Raw genomic sequence first — 23044 nt, forward strand, 5'->3', positions numbered from 1 at the left:
ATTTGTTCGTCTGTCGCACATGTACCATGGCTATAACTAATGATAATTGTACCCACAATGCACCTGACCTCAATACTAAACAATGAGAATCTTAACATTACAAGCATGAAAAGAGCTACTGAACAACTCAGGATCTGAACTCTGCGTGGTTAGAAAGTAGTCAGGCTCCTGAGTAGAACTGACCCATTACTGAGACGCATACCATAGTTTTTTTTATGTGCCCTTGGCTCGCTGCTTTCTGTTTCCCCACCTCTGCTTTGCGGCATTCTCTATGAGCCTGTTCTGCTAAGTGCTTACTGTGCTTTGTTATTATTCACTTAAATATTATATTGTTATTCACTTAAATATCATATTAGAGACTACAGGGATAGCTAACACAATGACCTACCATGTAGACAACATCTCTGTAACAATTTGTGCACTCTCCTGTTAGTCATGTCACTTATGAAGTATCCAACCCATGTTTACTGCTCTGTATATGTTCTTAGCCAATAGACAAACATTTTCCAGGAGCTTGCTCGATCGTCTCGTTGGGAGAGGTCAGGAAAGAATTTTTACAGCTCACTTTTCTGGCTCCCGGGTGAAACTGTTTTTTTGCCTCCCTCTGGAATATGTAGAGGTGGGACCCATGCCCAACCCCCCAACCCCAATTGTGTTGCCTCTGTGTATAAAATGCTATACAAATAAAGTTTGATTATATTTGAAAGCAAAAATGTGACGGGAAAAATGAATAGTGGTGAGCTCCCCCCAGCGGTAGGCTCTGGTTCATGAGTGACAGATGAACAAACAGCTGTTCATGGGTTGATCGGATGTCCTCCCCCTTGGTTTCATTGTGTGGGGGGAGATCAACTCAAACTCCACTCACCACTCAAGCAACTCAAATTCCACCCATAGTTCATTCTTGGCCTGGAAGAAAGAAAAAAAACATGTTTGACTAAGAATACACAATCTGAAATATACTTCACTAGAATAAACCACAATAAAGTGATTTCATAAAACCATATTATAATTATATGAGAATAATTTAATTATCTATATTTGGAAGTTTATTTATGTATTTAAAAAGTGATATGTACATATATCCCATTTTTTATCCTTAGGTCTATAATATTCCTGTATTGTCAGAGATCTGATATTCACCTCTGATTCTCTGTGGAAGACTTTGGTCTCCTTCTTTCCAGGCGTAAGGTTGTTGATGTCAAACAACACAACTGAACACAGGTCATCAGCATCAAAGACGGTATCCTCATCATAGACCCTCATCTCCAGGACATTCTGAAAAGGGAATCTCATCTATAGTTGAACTGATTTCCATTTGTCAGTGTATGCATCATCATGAAAATGTAAAGACAAAATGGGACTTGCATCTCAGCATTTTACATACAGCAACACTGCTGAAATATATCTTAACAATTAACTCCAAGTGCATGTAAAGGTACATTCAGCTATATGGCACTACATTTTTAGCTACCACCAGCAGCTCTATAGCTTGCTCTGTCGGTTCATTAGTTGGTTCACAAAACTTTTCCTGGATAACTCAAAACGACCAACCAACCAAAAATGTACCAAATTTGCATGCTGCAACTAAAGGAGATGAGCATCTATGCCAAAAAGAATTACCATAATTAATCCATAGGTGGCACTATAGTAACTGATACAAAACCAAAACAAAACACCATTTCAAAATGCTTGGCATTTCCACACCTTTGATGAAAATGTATGAAACTTGGTAAACATGTCTTTCCTCATGGGGAACAAATGTGCCTCAAGAATCCATAAGGCCTGCCATGATGGATATTTCTGCAGGTTTTAAATTTGGCAAAACCTATAAAAAGTAACTCCTCATAAGCCGTATGTCCAATTGGTCTGAAATTTCACATGTACATGTATGGTGCAAGTCTCCCTATGAGAGATCCAGCTAAGAGATACAATCCAGGATGGCATAGAAATTGGCATTTAAAAAAATGATAGTTTAAGTGCTTACAGTATAACTTTTTACAACAATAATCTAGGAACTGATTGGGCTTGGGTAGACCTCGCTCTTCAGGTTTGACTAGCTGATGTAGGCCTACAGTAATAACCGGGCCCAAGACACAATGATACAGTACAGCCCGGAACCCAATGCTACAGTACAGCAGAGTCACATGATAGGTTAGTTACTTTCTCAGGCAACATGCAGAACACCCTCAGAAAAAGAGTGCTGTGTAGAACCCTAACCCTGTAGCAGAAGCCACTGATAAAACCCTTTTGCTTTCCAATATGTTCTTTTTGCAGGGCTCTTTAAGGAAGCAAATTTCTCTGACATGAAAAGGATTTTATCTGGAACATTTTTTCAAGTGGTTCCCATAAAGGAACTGCTTTGTCATTAGCACTCTTCTTTTCTGAAACTTTCACCAGACCCATCGGAACAAGATCAAATGAACTGGAAACGTGAGGCGACTCAGCCTGAAAGTATGAAGGCTAATAAGAGCACTGTTGATGCGTGTTGATTTGACTGTCATGGAAGCTAATGTATGACCAGAGACTGCTGCTTGACCAGAAGTCTCTCAGAGCCAGGGCTTACTTTCACATGACTCTGGACCCTGAAGTGGAATGTCTCATTCCATTCCGGGGTCCGGTTGTTGTCCACAGTCCTGGTCCGGTGGATCCTCGCGGAGGCCGTGGGGAGATGGAGAGTGACATAACAGTCAGACTCTGACCCTGTGTATACAAATGAGACGCCGAGATGCAGACATGTTGTTGCTACCTGTATAACTCCCTTGTGTACAGAAGAGACAGGCCAACATAACTATTGTGAGGGAACCTGATTTAAGAGATTATAGATAATCCTCTGCATAGCCCCACACTAGGACGACTACCACTTTGACCACTTAAAATGTAGTACGCATTCCAGTGTGAGACCATCCTCCTTAAAAATGTGAGATGAGTGTGAGAGAAAATAATAAAAGCAGATTTACAAAAATCATGGCCACAGCTGATCTTGGCTCGGAGCACAGTAACCTTCAGGTTCCAGTAGGACTGAACCTCTTTCTGTTGGGCCAACAGATACAGGCATGGTTAGATAAACAATAACAAATTCCAAGTTTGTGTTAAGTAGCATACAAAGTTACAGTTATGCCTACAGCATGCATAGCAAGTTACAGTTACAGAGATGAGTTGGCAATTTAAAAAGTCACAGTTCAATGGATCAGTGTGCACACCCTTGGAAATTGATTTAAAAAAATGTTTGTTCCGGTTCCGGGCCACTCCAAGCAAGTATAAATTCAAAATGATATAATTAGACCCGCACTCAAGGAAAATATGCCGTTTCTCTTTTATTTAAAAAATTAAAAAAAAGGCAGTCGAAGACGTTCGGCTGACTGCCTTCTTCAGTTACTGCATGTCTTAAAATGCACAGGGCAAAACTACATTTTAAACCTCAAACACAGGGCGTCACGCCCACACAGATAAAGGACACCTGCAGGTCACTTTCAATTAGTCCCTGTAACACAGGTTGAACACATTCTCCAATCAGTCAATTAGTCCCTGTAACACAGGTTGAACACATTCTCCAATCAGTCAATTAGTCCCTGTAACACAGGTTGAACACATTCTCCACAATCAGCCAAACCAAAGTCAAACAACGGAAAATAAAAAAAATCCTCCATTCAGAAATAAAACCTTTATAGAAAACATCAAGTCTAGCTCTTCATTTAGCCCTTTAGGAAACACTGTATTTAACCTGAAAATTCATTCACTTTCCTTTCTCAGGATCAAGTTCTCCATCACCTCCTCTAGGGGGAGACTTCACTGCTTCTATTCCCATAAATCTCAATGAGCTTCATGTTTACATGCATTGAAATGTCTTGCTATGGATGATTTCTCATTATTTCTAATGGCACTCGTGTTCACTCATTCTGGGTCTTTAATTAACTCTTAGTTTTCATATATATATATATATATATATATATATATATATATATATGGAGTGCTATATGGAGAGCTTCAGGCATTCTAGAATACCGTCAATTGAATTCACATTGACACATCATAGCAGTAGAATTCCTTTCCTAGATGTGTTGGTAGAAAAAATGATAAATTAATCTCACAAATGTATAGGAAACCAACAGGAACAATTTTTTGCATTTTTCTTCATGTCATGTACCATCACTAAAAGTTAATTTGCCTTTAAGCCAATTCTTGAGAGCAAGTCGGATTTACAGTGAGGAAGAGGATTTTGATAGACACGCCGCTGACATGTACAAGCGTTTTTTTGGAGAGGGGGTACAATGAAAAGGTTCTAGACAGATGTTTAGAGAAAGTGAAAGGTACCAATAGAAGAGTTGTTGAAGTCAAAGCCTAAAGAAAATGGTTCTCCCCTTATAGCATGTGTGATGACTTTCAGCCCAATCTCTAAAGGTTTGAAAGCCAGTATTTACAGACACTGACACATCTTGAGCTCAGACCCAAACATAGGTCTTGCTTTTAAGAACAAGCAAAGATCTACATACAAAAGATCTAAGAACCTCAGAGATAGTTTGATTTTTAGTTTTGTCGGCTCCCCCCAGTGGAAATTTTAGATGTAATAATTGTCAGCTGCAATGCAAGGATCAGGTCAAAAGCCCTTGTACTTTAGTGTGTTAATTAACATAGCATAACATAACGTGCTTATCTTCTAGCCTACTCTCTGGTTGAGAAAACCGTGCATCTCATTTAAAGGTGCAGTATGCATTTAGCTCAGAAGCACTTTTTTCTTATCTTTTTTCAAATCATATTAAATCCCGACAGAAATCAACATGTTTCTATATCATTCGATCATAATATGTAAGTTAATTATAAACAGCCGAGTAGTCCAAGTCAAGCATTGCTTTCAAATGAATAAAACAATTCTTACGTTTTGCATTGTCTCTCTTCCAGACTCACCGAGCAGCGTCAGGTAGTGGTCTACTTGTCAGGGCAGGTCTGGGCTTTTATATAGCCTGCTACTGCCGGCTCAGCTGGGCGGGGTCTTGGCTCATACAGTGTTGCCAGATGTACAATAATGATCGTATTTTTACGATAATTTTGCCCTCTGTACGATCAATAATGCCCCAAATCCCATAAAATACGACAATTTGATCATTTTGTGACACTTAGGCTAGTTGTAATTAGGCCTAGTTTAGACATTCATTTCCCGAGTCCCCACAAGATCAGGATGAGGACTGTATTGTCTCTTTTACATTTCGTTTTATATGACCTTTTATGTGTTGCACTCTGTCCTGATGCTTTTAATGTCTCATGTAAAGCACTTTGAATTGCCTTGTTGCTGAAATGTGCTATACGAATACATTTGCCTTACCTTAACAACCTAATGAGAGCGGAAGTTCTCTGGTAGTGGGGTCGGCGAAATAGTTCTGGTTCAAATTTAACTGTTCTTTCAACATTCTGTATACTTTACAAATAGGACAGCATACGCATAGGCGATTTTACCCTCTGAGAGTAGGGGGGGCAACATTTTGACGTGAGAAAAAAAAAAAAACAGTTCTGCCGTCTCGTCCCATCTATTTACAAAGAATACCAGTTGTGAACAGTATGCTAATAAGAAATCCGTATGACAATTCAATATGCACAACGCATCAAACTTCATCTAGACACCACGAGCATGTCAATATGACTTTATGACCGAGCACTAGGCCATACCCAACATCAAACTGCAACTGCCTGCTGGTGCTAGCTTCCTCGTCGATGGTGATGTTGCTAGTGCTAGTGCTAGCTCCGATAGCCTCTGGAGCACTTCTGCATTCGATTGGACCTGCTGCGCTGTCATTTCGAGTGGTAGCTTCTTCATTAGCATTGCCAGATTTTATTTTATTTTATGAAGAAGTGGTAAATTGTTTTTATAGCTCTTTTTGCCATTATGAGCAGGTTGGCTAGTTGTAGCTTGTTGAGCATCTGAGTAGGCTACAGTCAGATCTCATTTTTTTCGACGGACGAGTTGTGCCATTAGTGGATTATGAATATATATATATTTTTAAAGGTAGCCTAGTTTAAGTAATAAATACACTTTTAAAATTAATGATGATCTAACACAAACTGGTACAAACCACAATTATGTATTTAATAATTGTGTTAATTAGTAAAAAAAAAAAAAAAGTTTTTTTTTTTAAGAATCTGAGCAGAGTTGGGCTGTCCAATCAGGGGGGGCACTTGCCCCCCCTGCCCCCTATAAAATCGCCAATGAGCATACGTAACATATAAATACATGAGGGATCAGTGAAATTGTGGTCTCTATGTTTCCGGTTCATGTTGCCGCACATAGGGCTAAATGTCCAAAATAGCACCCAATGCTGCACTCTTGAACAGCATATAGGCTACCCCACCAACAAGGACACCAGAATACAGCCACAGACAGACTAGGGGTGAAGCTTGAACTTTAAGGTAAACCCAGTTATTTAATATCTGATGGCCAAAAGTTGTCATACAGATTATGAACAGGCTTCCGCAGTCGTGGATTAGGTGGCTAGATGTAGTAACCAAGCCAGATGAGAGAAACAAAGTAGGCCTATGAGCTCGTGAGAATGTTTTTTTGAGGCAAAAAAAAGTTGTCTCAAAATACGATAATTTTAAGCCTCTGGTACGAAAAGCTACTTCAACATGTCCGATCTGGCAACACTATGGCTCAAAACAGACCTGAGGGCCATTCCATTCTCCATTCTCTTCTCGGCTTTTACGAGGCTTTTTGCCTGGGTCGAGACTTATGAATCCGCCTACTCTTTCAATCTTCGATCTCTTTCTTGAAGATCTCAAAGGAGTGAAGAGTTGGCATTTCGGTCCGATATCATAAAGGGTAGGCATATCATAACATATTCTCAGAAGGCAAGGCCATATAGCTTGCTGCGCGCCCCCTTTTCTATGTTTTAGCTGCCCTCTTGGCCAGGTCTCTCTTGAAAGAGATTTTAAATCTCAGTAAATACATGTTTACTACTACTATTACTACTACTAGGCTACTACTAGCTACTACTACTATAGTAGTATACTACTACTACTACTGCTACTACTACTACCACCACTACTACTACTAATACTTCACAACAACAACAATAATAATAATAGCAATAATAATAGCAATACTACTACTACTACTACTACTACTACTAATACTAATAATAATACTAGGCCTACTACTACTAGGCCTACTTATAATAATAATACGTTATTATTATTATTATTATTAGTAGTAGTAGTAGTAGGCTATAAGTAGTAAAATGTGTTGTTGTTATTGCAAATATACACTTATAATAATAACAGTGATAACAATAATAATAATAATAATAATAAAAGGTATTCCGGAAGCATAATTAAGGAGATAACCCAAGAGGTGAAATTCCACGTTTCCACATCAAAGGAACATGGTTACTGCACTTACTTACTATACTGCACTGTTACTATTCATTCAGTACCTGGCATTGAGATGCGTCTCGTATCCAGATTTGATCTAGATATGATTTGATCATTTGCAAGAACAGCATCACGAGCAAGAGAAAATGAAAGATGGGTTAAAGTGCTGTGGATAAGAACTGATTTGTTACACTTATAGATATTTATTATTATTATTTATTTATTTTAGGTTGATGGCAAGGCAACAGACACTACCACAGATGTGCTTAGCCGCTCGATGACACCAGCCAGAGAAGCAAGCTTTGGTTAAAGCCAGGATCTGACGCCCATAAAGCACTTGTCAACATTGTGAGAGACAAATGGCTTTTGAGAGACCTGGAGCACATGACGAAGTGCATCCACACGACAACACTAGAGGTATGTTCAAATATAGAAGTACTACAAAAAGTTGCACCTTATATTTTAATTATGGTCGATGTGACTAATGTTTTTATTTCACATTTAAATTTGTTTCAGGTGTTCCACTCCATGTACCTCAAATACCTTCCAAAGAGAACCGATTTACGACATGGTGTGCTGATCTGCTCTGAATCATAACAACAGTGCAAATAGGGAACAGGTGGGCGATCTGTCATAATTCTTTTTCCTTTGGAAGCACTACATCTCTGGATATTGCACCAAACTGTTCCCGATGCCTCGTCTATTTTTAACCTGTTGCATTTTTGAACAGGTTGTTTTTCAAGATGGGGAGACTGTCGGTGAGCCCAGGTTCAAAATCGCATGGAGCTAAATCCACAAGACCTTCAGGACAAGCAGTGGCTGTGCAGAAGGACTATGGCTACATGGCGGCCATGACGGCAGATGTTGTCTCCTCTGTGTCAGATTCAAAGCAGGGCAGGGACATGACACTGAGCTGTACACATATCATGGCTCCACCAGAGAGACCATAGATCACAGATCATTTTGCGTTCACAGCAGTTGTCACGTTTCAAGTAGTATGCATTACGAACACATGATAGCCTATACACCACACCACATTGTGGACATTGTTCAAATCCACATTCTCTTGAATTCTACATTCTAGTCAATGACATGAGACTTTTTTTCTTTATCTGTAACATTTTGGTATGAACTATAGCCTACATTTTAAATATTGTAAATGGGAAGGGAAGGTATCATTAATAATCTATCCATGCTTCATCAACTTCTGCGTGATCAATACCTATGTCAACCTGTATAGACTCCCTTTGGTTCACGTAGGCCTACTTGGCTTTACGTAGGCTACTGTGCTAGTAGGGATGCTTCTTGTTAACAGCACATGATAGAATGCATGGCTTGACAAGCACTGGCCCGCCGCTGAACACCCCCGGGACAGTAAATAACGCTTTTCAATGGCCCGCTCAGGTCAGTGCAAATATAACATGAAGATATACAAGCTTACAATTATCTTCTCACAATCAAACACACATTTTTAAGAGATTCGCGACTACGAATCGTTTTCGGATAATAGGCAGGCACCGCGGCTGCAGTCTCATTCCACTGACAAGGTAGAGAGCACGGACACGCGATTCACGGGTGAGTTCAGCCCCGACAAAACGTTTATGTTTTGCTATGCTTTCCAGGTTGAACGACACGTGTTCTCTCTGTTACCAGCAGTGTTCCAACACACCAGTTAAACGTTTTGCTACATTTTGTCGGGGCGGAAATTCAACCCACGCCAGCTGTAAACTCGCGTGACAAACCAAGGCCAGGTCCAGCCTGGCTTATGTGCGTGGCGGGCTTGTTTCTGTTCAGGACTGGTAGAACGGAAGCTAGTCATGCCACTGAAATAGCTGTGATTTGAAATTACATTAAATAACGTCTGATAAATTAAGATAGGTCTTGTCGCCTGGACACATCAGTTCCAATGCTTCCAATGCTAATCCAGCACAATAAGAGCCAGATAGCCAGTTAGCTCATGAGCTCACAACAACTAGCAGCAGCTTCCATAACAATTGGGGTTAGAATAGGGGTTGGGACAGGATCTGACCTATAAGGCAAGGGGTAAAGGTTGGAGTGAAATGATGAACATGTGGAGGTTTGGAGTATAGTCCTATGAAGTCACCCCCACCGGGTCTCGAACCCCAGTCTCCGGGGTGGGAGTCCAGTGCTCTATCTCCACTCTATGTGTGCAGTGGAGATCAATGGGCTGGTTTTGGTGTCCTTCTTCCAGTCCCTATAGATGAGATGAGCATCCTGGTTGAAGTGAAAAGGGACTGACCCAGGTTGGAAAAGCAATTGGGCAAAAAAATGGCTAGCACCCACTGCCAGTGTTTTGCCAATTTCAGCAGGAACATTGCCATCAAAAGTCAAATTTATCCACTCAGCTCTTCTGTCCTTTGAGCTTGGGAGATGATCTGTGTTGCTTAGTACATCCAAGAACAGACCATTTTCCTTTATAGCCAGGTAAACAAACACAGGTGATTGGAGGTATTCAGGTGGGGGCAGGATTATTATAATAGGTCCCTGACTGTGACGTAAATTGACACAGGAGATTTGAATGGCTTGCTGGGACTAACTTTTTTTCTAATATTTTCATTTTGGCTAACCACAACAAAATTACTGGGTTGTTTCACTTCATACTTTGTGTGTTAGTAGGCCCATCAGAGACTCAAATGTACATGCAAAAACAATGAAAAAGTTAGTTTTGCAAACTTGGACCCCTTTAAGTTGTGCTCGGGTTCAAATTGAAAAGGCTGGACAGAAAACATAGCTAGCCAATTGCAGTACCTGACTGATAGGCATTATGACGTTATGTCATACTGATAACATTTAACTAGCTGCTGCCAACTGGGGTTCACTTTAAATAAACAATTCTAAAAGTACCGTTTACTTTCAGGTTTTGTGGTAATTCTAGATGTATAATCATTGAAAATGCACCAACCTTGTTCAGATGATCTAGAAAGGATGTCAAAACTGAAGGGCCACTCTTCCTTCCACATTCCTTCACACACAGTTTGTCCAGTTCTGTCAAAATCACCTACATTTAAATGACAGCTACAGAGAACAGCAGGCTCAAAGTCCTTCCGTCTGACAGCTATGGCCCAAGCTTTCCTCAGTCCAGGATCTTTGGAGACCCTTTGATAAAAACACGGCCATCTCAAAATTACTGCGCTTAATTGGTCATACATTATGACGACACATCTCACCAGCATTCGGATTCATCATCACCAACAGTTGTGGGCCAATGACTGAGCTTGGTCCCTGACACTTCATCACACACACTCCATGTGACAAACATACAGATTTATTAGCCTCGGCATGGAAGACCGACACAACAACATCAAACCCACTAAAGGCATGGGGGGAAAGAAAGGCAGGCCGCTGGATTTTTCTGTCCCCAATTGTTGAAACAATGTCAATTATGCACAGGCGCCTGGAAGGCAGCCCCGGTGTTCTGGTCCATGCTGTTTCGTGTTGTTTTTGTCTTCAGTCTAATGGTTTGGAATCCATGGCGAATGGGCTCTATGACCAAAAGCAATCCACAGCTTCTCCAGACCTGCTGCTTTGAGGGATTTGGAAGCAGGATTTTGATCTCTTCTCCGTTTGTCACAAGAACATGTGCTTTCTGCTAGTACTTCACATATGGTAGGAAATTCATTCTAGAATATGAAATATGGAGGATGGGACAGGAAATGTCTTGCTATTACTTCACATATGGCAGGAAATTAATTTTAGAATATGAAATTTCCTGTTGCATCTTCCATCCCATGGATGTATCAATAGAACTGGATAGAGTCACTCCATTCACTGACTGCTCGAAAAAGTGAAGCCCTATTGAACCGCGCCATCTTTGAAAAAAATGCATCACTGATACCTTTGACATGCAATGACGCGTTCTTGTAGTCCACGAACAGATTGCGTTCATGGCTCTCTCCGCTCTGAGTTAGCGATGAAAAGCGGCTTACTTATTAATCTACTTTCGTCAAATATATCCGTTGGAATTTTTTTTTTTTATCCAGGCATCTTAGTTTTAACAGTATAATTGTGACTGAACATGTATTGTTTGCTAGTAGGTGGTATTCATTCTGTTCACAACAACGCGATGGGCAGCCAGGCTCCAGGGGACTTGGTCCCAGGCGAGTTGAACAGCTGTCCACCCAGAGACAGGATCTCTCGTTGTGGCATGAAGTTCGCGGCTAACCTGCCGAGCTCGAAACAGAATGAATACCACCTATAAGCAAACAAAACATGTTGTCACAATTATACCGTTAAAACTAAGATGCCTGGATAAAAAAAAAAAGTTTTCCAACGGATATATTTGACGAAAGTAGATTAATAAGCAAGCCGCTTTTCATTTCTAACTCAGAGCGGGGAGAGCCATGAACGCGCGTTTGCATTTCACATCTTTTCATGGACTACAAGAACGCGTCATTGATACCTTTGACTGCGCATGTCAAAGGTATCAGTGATGTGTTTTTTTCAAAGATGGTGCGGTTCAATAGGGTTTCACTTTAGATTTTGAATCCTGGGGGCCTGTTCCATCCCCCATCTTTAATTTAAAAAAAAAAAAATGAAGCAAAAAAGAATGTCAAACATTTATTTAGAGACTTTAAAGCAATACATAGCATTTTCTCCGGTTTTCTCGGAACTGCGCCCCCACAGGCTCTGCGAGTAAGTGCACTGTCTTACTGTCTTAAAGGACAATGCTAGTTTTTGACAACCTGTACCTTATTTACGACATATTATAAGACGTTTGACTCACCGAGATCACTTTGGTGTAGTTCGGAGGCCTGTAGAAGAAATTTAAAATCCAGCGCGAGCCAGTATATCCATGTAATGGCGGCGGACAGGGCACTTAGAATGCAGTTTCTAAAAATCTATTTTCTGCCACGAAGCGGTTGTTTTCATCAATCTGTCTTGATGAATCGCTAGTTGTGCTTACATAGAGAGCATAGGCCTTTTGTGGTATTTCACATGCCTCTGTAATATGATCTTTAGAAACGTCTTTAGACACGAAATAGCTTCCTCACTTGCCCCAGCACGCATGCGCACAGCGTGCTGGAGCAACGATTGCGCGCTGTGCGCATTAGTGCTGGAGCAAGTGAGGAAGCTATTTCGTTTCGAAAGACGTTTCTAAAGATCATGGCATGTGAAAACCACAACAGGCTATGTTCTATGTAAGCACAACTAGCGATTCATCAAGACAGATTGATGAAAACAACCGTTTCGCGGCAGAAAATAGATTTTTAGAAACTGCATTCTAAGTGCCCTGTCCGCCGCCATTACATGGATATACTGGCTCGCGCTGGATTTTAAATTTCTTCTACATGCCTCCGAACTACACAAAAGTGATCTCGGTGAGTCAAACGTCTTATAATATGTCGTAAATAAGGTCCAGGTTGTCAAAAACGAGCATTGTCCTTTAAGTTATCAGATTGTCTTTTTCTTTTTCTGGCTTCCTCCGTGATTTTTCACTTCGGTTTTCTCACCTCCGCCATGATATCATTGAGCTAAAAACACATGATATCCATAGACGCCGGAATAGTTAGCTACTACTGTGTTGTTTAAAGTCGCACTGAAGGACGTTTGAGATCATCTATGGGGGTGGGACATATGTTTAGAGGAATTTGATTGGAACATTCAACAAGTGGACAGGTTTTAAGAACTTTAGACAGATTTGATAGAAGGATAGCGTTGATTGACGGGTAGATGTTGTGAGATTATTGGCCTAAAATCTAAGGCACCTGTTGTCGTCATTGCACGTGACTTACCGTTTTCCAGGAAGTAAGAAATTATATACTTTGATATAAGATTACAACAAAATTAGAATTTTGTAAAAAAAAATTGGCATACATCGTTGAATAGGTGAATACTATGACCAATTATGTGAATCAAAATGGGTCAGAATGCTTTTTTCATTTCAGTGTGACTTTAAAGGGCAATGCTCGTTTTTGACAACCTGGACCTTATTTACGACATATTATAAGAAGTTTGACTCACCGAGATCACTTTTGGGTAGTTCGGAGGCCTGTAGAAGAAATTTAAAATCCAGCGCGAGCCAGTATATCCATGTAATGACGGTGATCGGGGCACCGAGAATGCAGTTTCTCAAAATCTATTTTCGGCCGCCAAACGGTTGTTTTCATCAATCAGATTGGATGAATCGACAGTTGAGATTCCTCAACGCGAGGCATTGTAGTGGTTTTCAAATACGGGGTCTTTAGCCTCTGTAATATGATCTTTACACGCCTTTCCCCACTTGCTCCAGCACGCATGCGCACAGGCCAGCGCGCAGACTGGCTATTCTCCGGCTCACATTCTCTGTCGTATAGTGTAGCGTTCCTACCTCATAAGGCCCGTTGGCGGCAGCGCCAGTGGGTCAGCCAGTGGGTAACGCGGCTGCTTGTGGAGCGGGAGACTGGAGTTCGAATCCCGCTCAGGGCGTTCCTACCCCCGTTGGTTTCACTATCATTCCGCTGCACAGGTGTTCTAATGATCGTCGTAGCCTAATCTAAACATTCAATTAAAGAATTAAAGCGTGTCCTACAACTGAATTGCTTTTGACACAGTTTAATAGAGTACAGTAGCCTAATGCTCACGCCATATCTCGCATATAGCCTCCAACCCTATTTCAATTAGGCTAAGACAATTACAATTATCAAGAGTACATTCCTGTAGATTTCACCATACCCTTACATTAATTTACAGTGACTAGACCATGAAGTGTAATTTCATTTTGCAGGCTATTCTATGCAGATGGTGCCGCAAACATGATGGCCTACTTGACCAGCTCAACCCACACTGTCAGAACTCATAAGCATAGTATGTGGAAACAAAGTGAAACCATAACCCATAAGGTTTTCACATGTTCTAGTTCCCGCTGGCCACCTGTTCCCCCTGGCCACCTTATTCTATGCTTTTTCTAAAGCATAGAATAATAATGCTTGTTTTCTTTATTCCACTTAGAAAAAACCTTGGTGTCATATAGGCTATAGCATAGCATCATACCATCAGCACATTGAGGGTTGTCAGGTGCTCTGTTGAATATTGAAAGCGGGTTAATGCTGTACAAGTCTCACAAAACTCACAAACAGACTGAGCAGAGCCAGGAGAGGTGAAGTATCAAGTGTCCCGTTTCAGCATGCCTTTACATTCATTTAGAGTGACTAGATCGTGGAGTTTAATTTAATTTTGCAGACGGCGCAGAAAACATGAAGGCCTACTCTCCCAAATCAGTCCAAACTAGTATCTTGACACCATAACCCATAATTGCCATGTTTTCTTTCTAGAAAGACATGACGTCTACCCAGAATGACCTTATAGATCACGCATACCAATGGCCAAGCCGAGGTATGGACAGAGCAGGCCATTGATTTTGGAATGCTACAGTAGAATACTAGACAGTATGGATTGAGAGCTCGACAGTTGAAACAACTTGAATGAAATGGGGGAAAAATGGGGGAAAAAGCCATCTAGTAGCCTATACAACTCGGGGAGACAAGTGATGCATTGTAGGCTATAGCAGATCACCAGGCAAGGCCATTGATTCAAATGTCTGACATCAGGAGAAAAACGAGACTTAAATTACAACTTTTTCACCAGAATCGGTATGGTTTAAAAGAGGTGGACATTTAGGCCCACCTAACGTTAGCTGGTTGTGCTGGACACATAAGTAGGCTATACCAGCGATTTAAATGAGCTGTCACAGAAAGTAGACACAGCTGTTCAATTTGCTTGACTGACTTACCTCACTAGGTTATACAGGACTCCATGCAACTCTAATTACAGTAAAGGATTTACACTGTAATCATTATCTTGTACAGTCATTCGTTTCGTAGACCTTCCAACAATGGACCTTTAAAATAACAGGTCAGCTGGCTCTCAATTAGTAGCCTACTTACAGTAGTGTAGGCCTATGTTAATATACAAGTAGCCTGTTGTCAATGCATATGGTAGGCTAGTAATCAGCAAATGTAGGCCTACCCAAACAACTAACAATTAAAAAGCAAACAATCATTGAGTGAAGATTTCTTTAATTATATTTCCAGGCGAAAGAGACAGAGAAAAACAACCCCTTATCAATGGACAGACCGGGTGGAAATCTGTCGGCAGCGTTATCTCAACAGACAGCAGTCGGAACTGGAGAGGGCACCGCGTTAGCACAATGTACCCTAACACAGGGGGGTGCTGATTGCTAATCAAGCTTAAAGTTCAACTATTATCTGGAATGTTATGCTGACTTTCTAGTCAGCTAATATGCTAACGTGAACATGTTATTGCCCATTCTAAATACTCCCAAAGCTAGTTCAACGTCATGATCCTATTCAATGCCAACAGCTCTGGTAAACAGGTTTAGCTGACGTTAGTTAGCCTAACGTAAAGATAGAGAGAACCAGCTCACAACACAACGTTACTCACACATTACATGTCTTTCCCAGTTACAGTAGGCTACCGATCATCTGGTTGATGTTAAGATGGCAAACGTAATGACATTCACACCAGATAGCGGCTAGCAAAAGTTATTCAGCAGACCGGCGTACCCTTGATAACTTTTCAAACCACCTCCACTTCCAGCCTAGAATGATTGGCAGTCACCGGCCAATCAGATAGCGCCTTATAATCAGCTAATGAATATTACGAGTTACGAATCGAGACGGCCAAACAGGGAAATGTTTCTCTCAAAAATACATACGTAAATCCAAGCAGAGCAAGCGTGTCTTGCCAGTTTGCAAGCAAAGCGTTTGGGGTGTTTGTGTGCGGATTCTCTTTGCATATGTACGAAGAGGGGTGTTGAGCACGAATCGAAAGATGTTTGCGGGTGTATAGCAAAACACGGTTCACGAATGGAGAGATATTTGCGGGTCGATAGCAAAACACGCTTGCGTGTGGATCTGTTTATGCACGTATAAAGGGGGTTTTGCGCGTGGATCTGTTCACGCACGCATGAATTCTTTTTACGACACACGACTCGAGAGATGTGTGTGGAGGGATAGCAGAACACGGTTGCGTATTATACTTTCGTACGTGTGTATTTATGATATAAATCTACCTCCATACTCGATATGCTCCCTAGCCCTAGAAGCTAAAAGGAATGGGACACATTACCCTACGCGTGAACGCGCAAAATGTAGGGGCTAGGGATAAGTGGGGTATTGGGATTGGGCCATAGTCTTCATTAGGACCAATGCACATGATGCAGTGTGTGGGAATAGTATAGTCTTCATTAGGACCGCACATGCCTTCCTTCTCCCTAGTGCCTCTCTCTCTCCCTCCTATCTTCAACCAGGTCCAGTGGATGCCCACTGTCACCAGCAGACCTCCCGGAGTCCGATAGATACCCCCGTGTCTGCTGTGGATGATGTAGCATGTCCGTATAATATTCTCTCTCCTATGATGCTTTTAGCCTCCCCTACTCTGAAATGTAATTTAATGTAATGTATTGCTTTACAAATGTTCTTAGCCGGTAGACACACATACTCCTGGAGCTTGCTCGATCGCCTTGTTGAGAGGGGTCAGGGAAGAATTTTTACAGCTCACTTATCTGGCCCCCGGGTGATTACTGTTTTTTTGCTTCCCTCTGGAATATGTAGAGAGTGGGTCCCACCTCCCTTGTTCTCTGTAAAGCGCATTGTGTTGCCTCTGGGTATGAAACGCGCTATACAAATAAAGCTTTGATTGATTGATGAAGTGTGTGGGAATAGTATAGTCTTCATTAGGACCAATGCACCTGATGAACTGTGTGGGAATAGTATAGTCTTCATTAGGACCAATGCACCTGATGAAGTGTGTGGGGATAGTAGGCTATAGTCTTCATTAGGACCAAGGCACATGATGAAGTGTGCGGGAATAGTATAGTCTTCTTTAGGACCAATGCACCTGATGAAGTGTGTGGGAATAGTATAGTAGGAGAGGATGAGAGCTCCTATGGTGAGCAGGTTATTATTGTTGTTGGCAGTAGGCATAATGTGTGTGATGCTAATACAAATTTCAAATTTTTCGTTGCGCTCCTAAATTTCTTTCTGTGCTCCTAAATTTTTTTCATTTAGGAGCACATGTGCTCCTTGTGAAAAATGTTAGCTTAGAGCCCTGCGATGTATTGCTTTAAACTTTTGACTGGAGTCCCCAAAGATAATATGAGGGGTCACGCACGCACACACACACACACACGCGCACACATGTGCTCTTTGCACAGCGGAAGTGCGCCGCTGCTGCAACAGAGTTGAGCAGGGAAGACACGGAGCAGCACGCAGACCCGGCGGCTCCCAGCATGGCTTACAGCGCTAAGATCGGCCCGTCCATCCTGAGCAGCGACCTGGCCTGCCTGGGCAGCGAGTGCGTGAGGATGATGGAGTGCGGGGCGGACTACCTGCACCTCGACGTTATGGACGGGTGAGATGCTAGCCAATGTAGCTACTAGCTAGCTAGCAAGGCAGCTGACTTGACATGCCGGGCTAACGAGTTGGCTTACTAGCATAATGGTTGCTAACTACTGTAGCCTTGTCAGAAGTCGAGCTGAGGAGCTTAATAAGATGTATAGCTCAGTTATCCTGCTATCCAGTTAGCCTGTAGCTAGGTTAGCAAGACATGCATAGCTAAGTCAACATAGCTTTCATTTCAGAACCAATCAGGCTGCTCAACATTATCGCAATGTTTACAAAACCTTCCTCTTTGCACCCAACTAGCTAGATAAGTTAGCAACTTACAAGCGTGTGGTTGGCTAATCTACATGTCATGTTGTGACTCATAGGTGATATAGATTACTTGCATGGTCCAAAGTGGATATATGGTAGCTAGCTAATGCAATAACGTCCTGCTGAAGGAACAGTCCAGGGTAGGACAGTAAATGTAATATCCTCTTCCCTGAAGACATTTCGTCCCCAACATCACATTTGGGCACCCCATGGTGGAGTGTCTGAGGAAGTGTGTGGGCCAGGACCCTTTCTTTGGTGAGTAAACACACACACATACACACTGCTGCTCCTTCAGTGCTATTAATCTGAACTGAATCAATCAATCAATCAATCAAAGCTTTATTTATATAGCGCATTTCATACCCAGAGGCAACACAATGCGCTTTACAGAGAACAAGGGAGGTGGGCAGACATCCCACCCCTACATATTCCAGAGGGAAGCAAAAAAACAGTAATCACCCGGGGGCCAGATAAGTGAGCTGTAAAAATTCTTCCCTGACCCCTCTCAGCGAGGCGATCGAGCAAGCTCCTGGAGTATGTTTGTCTACCGGCTAAGAACATTTATAGAGCAATAAATAACATTAAATTACATTTTCAAAGTAAGAGAGGCTAATAACATCATAGGAGAGACATGGCAAACATTGGTGTATGTCTGTGTGTGCATAAATGTGCCTGGGCCCAGATAGAGGCAGGGGTTGGGGTAGGGTGGGGGGTAGGAAAAGGATACGGACCCGGGTTAGGGTGAGGGGAAGGGGATCTGAGCCCAGGACTGGTGTCTGTTAGTGTGTGTGTGAGTGTGCCTGGGTCCAGGTAGAGGCAGGGGTCAGGGGTAGGGTGGGGGTAGGAAGAGGATACGGACCCGGGGTAGGGTGAGGGGAAGGGGGTACTGGACCCAGGCCTAAGGCCGGAAGTGGACTGTTGTATGTCTGTGTGCGTGTGTGTGTGTTAACTAATTTGCTACGACATCTGCAGCAGACACAGGGGTATCTATCGGACTCAGGGTGGTCTACTGGTGACAGTGGGGCATCCACTGGACCTGGTTAGAAGATAGGAGGGAGAGAGAGACGCACTAGGGAGAGGGGAGGCAGAATGCTGACCTCGCCATCATTATAACTGTCAGTTGACATTCCAGCATATAAACACACAATGCGTGCGTGTGTGTGTAACCCTCCAGACATGCACATGATGGTGTCGAGGCCAGAGCAGTGGGTGAGGCCCATGGCGGCGGCGGGGGCCAACCAGTACACCTTCCACCTGGAGGCCACCTCTAACGCAGGGAGCCTCATCAAAGACATCAGAGAGAGCGGGATGAAGGTGAGGAGGAGAGAAGGGGGGAGGGTGAAGGAGAGAGAGAGGGGGGGATGGAGGGGAAGAGATGGAGGAGGAGGAGGAGGGAAGGTCAGTCAGTCAGAGGTTGGGTGGTATATCTGTGGGGTACATGAGTGGGTAATGTTTTGCAGGTTATCTGTAGTGTACCCATCATAGAGGATTTTCTGTCGTTTCAGTGCACTCCTAAAACAACTGATACATTGTGTGTGTGTGTGTGTATGTATATTAATATATATGTAGGTGGGTCTGGCCATCAAGCCTGGTACTACAGTGGAGGAGCTGGCCCCCTGGGCAGCGCAGATAGACATGGCCCTGGTCATGACTGTAGAGCCAGGATTCGGGGGACAGAAGTTCATGGAGGACATGATGCCCAAGGTAACAAGAGGGGAGGAGTGTGTGTGTGGGCTGTGGCTTCACATCTCCATTCTGCTTCATTGTTGGCCATCATCTGTGATGTAATACTTTGAGAATGTTCCTGAAAAACTTCTCCAGCCTAAAATATCTACAAATACAGCGTTTAGAGTGAGGACACTTGAGTATGCATGCTGGGTCTCAGTTTCTACAGAATGCCCTCTTTCATATTTCGTGAAAGTCAGTGTGTGTGCGTGTGCGTGCGTGCGCGCGCGTGTGTTCCCAGGTGGCCTGGCTGAGGAGTCAGTTCCCTTCATTGGACATCGAAGTGGACGGAGGAGTGGGCCCAGACACCATCCAGAAGTGTTCTGAGGTGAGGCGCGCACACACACGCACGCACACACACACCCACGACATGTCGGTCATGTGACGTGCGTGTGTCCGCCCCCTGCAGGCGGGCGCTAACATGATCGTGTCGGGCAGCGCCGTGCTGAGCAGCGAGGACCCGCGCTCCGTTATCGCCCTGCTGCGCACGGCGGTGGCCGAGGCCATCCAGAAACGCTCGCTGGACCGCTGACCCACCCCCGACCCCTGCCCCCCCAGCTCGGACGTCCCTATGGAAGCGCCCCGCCGTGGGGGTGTGTAGTCTTCACAACGGGACCGCCGGCGGAACGGGACACTTCTCCGGGGTGGAGTTGGGGTCAGGGGTCAAAGGGGTATTGGGTGCAGAACGGAGGGATGCAGAAAGGCGTGTGCTGATGTCATTGGTGGTGGAGTCCCCCCCCCCCCCCAAAAATGTCAGAACGTCCTCTCTTAGCAGGTTATAGGTAACCCTTCAAGCAGGATCAAGACCTGTAGAGAGTTAACCCTGATGCGAGAGGAGCCTTGGTCACGTCTGATTTCTTATCGTACCTTCATTGTAAACATATCAGAATATTTTTGATTATTGTATTGGTGTTGGATTATGGAATAAAATGCCTTATTGCAACGGACCGGGCGTGTGGTGCTCCTTGAGCCGGGAGGCTGTAGACGTGACTCAGCTCTTCTAGTCCAGAGAGCACTGCTCTGTTGGCTCTTGGGACAGTCGTGATTTTTCCACTTCCCTGTAGAATGTCAGAACTCTCTTCCCTGTCACATGACACTGGAATACTTCACTGGCTCCTCAAATCAGCTCCCTCATCAGTAGCACTTCCCTGGTCAGACATTAGGTGGCAGCCTTGGACAAATAATACAGACTAGATTGCAGGATCAAATACTTTTGTTTTGTATAACTCTGTATTACCAGCTTTTGTAATGTTTATTTAGAAATGTTGTTAAAATGTATTTAGGAAATAACCTATTCTTCAAGAGAAATAATACAGAATCATATCCAAACTGTTTATCAAGGAACATAATAAAACACTTTGGAACATGCTGAACATGACCTCTTGACAGACTAAATTAGTAAAATCTTCATCACCACTTAGTTAGAAATCCTTTATCAAGTCTAAGTCTGCTGTGGGTTTTGAAGTATACACAGTTCTTCTGAGGGAAAGGTGTCTCTGTTGCCAATTGGATTTACATAAACGTACAAGGAAAAAGACGGTAGCAGGTTGATTCAGTCATGTCTTAGAAACAAAATGGCCATCTACTGAGCCAGGCCAATGAGGGGCATGGAGGAACTGAGCTCTGAGAGGGGGAGAGGGGAGGGAGAGGGAATGGAGAGGGGAAGGGAGGGAGAGAGAGAGAGAGGGAGGGAGAGAGATGGAGGGAGGGAGAGCGGGACAGCAGATAAGGGGAGGGAGGGCATCTCTACATCCGTCTCTCTTATCTCTCCCTGTTTGAACAAACCCCTTGTCAATGAGAATCAACATATGACACACTTTAAGCTGCCAGCGGCTCCTTCTCAATAATGCATCGCATGTATGGGAGGTGACTCTCAGCCCGCTGAAATATTCATGCCAGAAATCTGTATTTCCGTTTCAATGTCACATTTTGTTTAAAGGAGGGATCACTGTCATGAGGCTTCCACTTTCAGGTGTTTTATACACTTTTATAGTTTTATTTTTTATACAAAGTTTTACAGATGAGCTAGCTCTGTGTGTGTGTGTGCGTGCGTGCGTGCGCGTGTGTGAGAGAGAAAGAGAGGGAGAGACAGTATCGCACAGCTGTTGCAACACTGTATACCACATTGGATTCACAGAGGGTGCTCTTATGGAGGTAGTGGATGAGGCAAGTCTAACTTGTTCCAACTGTCAGATTGACGCACATCCGCCCCCTCTCATCAACACTGAACTCTTAACGGGCACCAGCTCAAACACATCACCCAAAGGAATGTTAAAGTCATTACACTGGTGCCATGGCAACTGTATCTAGATATGTTGCAAAAGCACTGATAGAGAATCACACGCACACACACACACACACGTGTACACCAAGGTTATACATAACCAAAACTAACAGGAAAAAAAAGGTGTGAAAAAACATTTTAGTTAACTTAAATAAAAGTAAAAACTATGCTTTACAAGTAGCCTACTTCTTGAAGAGGTGAGTTTTGAGTTTGCGGTGAAAGATGGGCAGCAACTCTGCTGGGCAGTTTGTTCCACCACTGCCGGGCCAGGACAGAGAAGAGCCATGACCACGTTGATCGACCGCAGGGGCCTCGGAGTGAGGCGGTCTTTTTCTTTTCTTTTTCTTTTCTTGTTTTTGGCAAAAACTAAACATCCAGAGAGCCAATTGCCCCCCCTCTCTCCTGCTGCCAATCACGACGCGAGCGGGACGTCCTAGCAGTGTTTTTGTGTGGCAGGTTTGATGGTTTGCGACTGGCTGAGATTTACATAAGCTACAGTAGTAACTTTATGCTGGTTAGCAATAGTTAGCTAACAAACCGGTAACATTACCCCAACTTTAGCCTATATGGCCAAGCTGGCTGGCTAGCCAACTGGCTACGATTCATACCTAGGCTGTTGACTCATCAGGTAGAATATTAAATGAGAAAGGTAGGCTACAGGAGAATAAATATTTGAAAGCAATACAAAATGCCTTAGAGCCTTAATGCATTCCATTATATTTTGAATTGTCACTGCCTTTTCTTTTAAATAAACACATTTCCACCCACCGTGAACTGATGCAGACAAGTCTCAAATTGGTGCATAAAAACTCACCAGAATGCAGGAAATTCAGTGTGACCTCAAAATTTATTGTGTCCTCCCAGTGTTCAAATCAAACCTATACCACTGGTGGGGCCCAATGTCCCCGGCGGCACCCGGCCCAGCCCAGCACCTGCTGTACTATCTTAGTAACATGGTGTCAAGACATCAACTTGACCCTGAACACCAGCAAGACAAAGGAGATGG

At 43.1% G+C, this 23044-nt stretch overlaps 2 protein-coding genes across 2 annotated transcripts in view; one reads left to right on the top strand and one right to left on the bottom strand.

Annotated features, from left to right (window-relative positions):
- LOC311312860 (cytosolic phospholipase A2 zeta-like) overlaps positions 1-17607 on the bottom strand; it is a gene marked incomplete at both ends in the record, with an annotated part of 68845 nt that extends 51238 nt beyond the window's left edge. The window contains 3 exons of the mRNA XM_084442867.1: positions 1141-1275; positions 2564-2700; positions 17514-17607. Of these exons, the coding sequence (XP_084298993.1) occupies positions 1141-1275; positions 2564-2700; positions 17514-17607 (366 nt within the window). The remainder of the gene's footprint in view (positions 1-1140; positions 1276-2563; positions 2701-17513) is intronic.
- On the top strand, positions 17522-21103 carry rpe (ribulose-5-phosphate-3-epimerase). The gene is made up of 6 exons (XM_084443306.1): positions 17522-17727; positions 18205-18284; positions 19204-19343; positions 19599-19733; positions 19996-20082; positions 20164-21103. Exons 1-6 carry the CDS (start codon positions 17606-17608, stop codon positions 20284-20286), a joined length of 687 nt encoding a protein of 228 aa, XP_084299432.1. The 5' UTR covers positions 17522-17605; the 3' UTR covers positions 20287-21103.
- The last annotated feature ends 1941 nt before the right edge of the window (positions 21104-23044 follow it).

This window comes from Borostomias antarcticus (genome assembly GCF_949987555.1).
Source record: "Borostomias antarcticus genome assembly, chromosome: 9".
Classification (NCBI taxonomy): Eukaryota; Metazoa; Chordata; class Actinopteri; order Stomiiformes; family Stomiidae; genus Borostomias; species Borostomias antarcticus.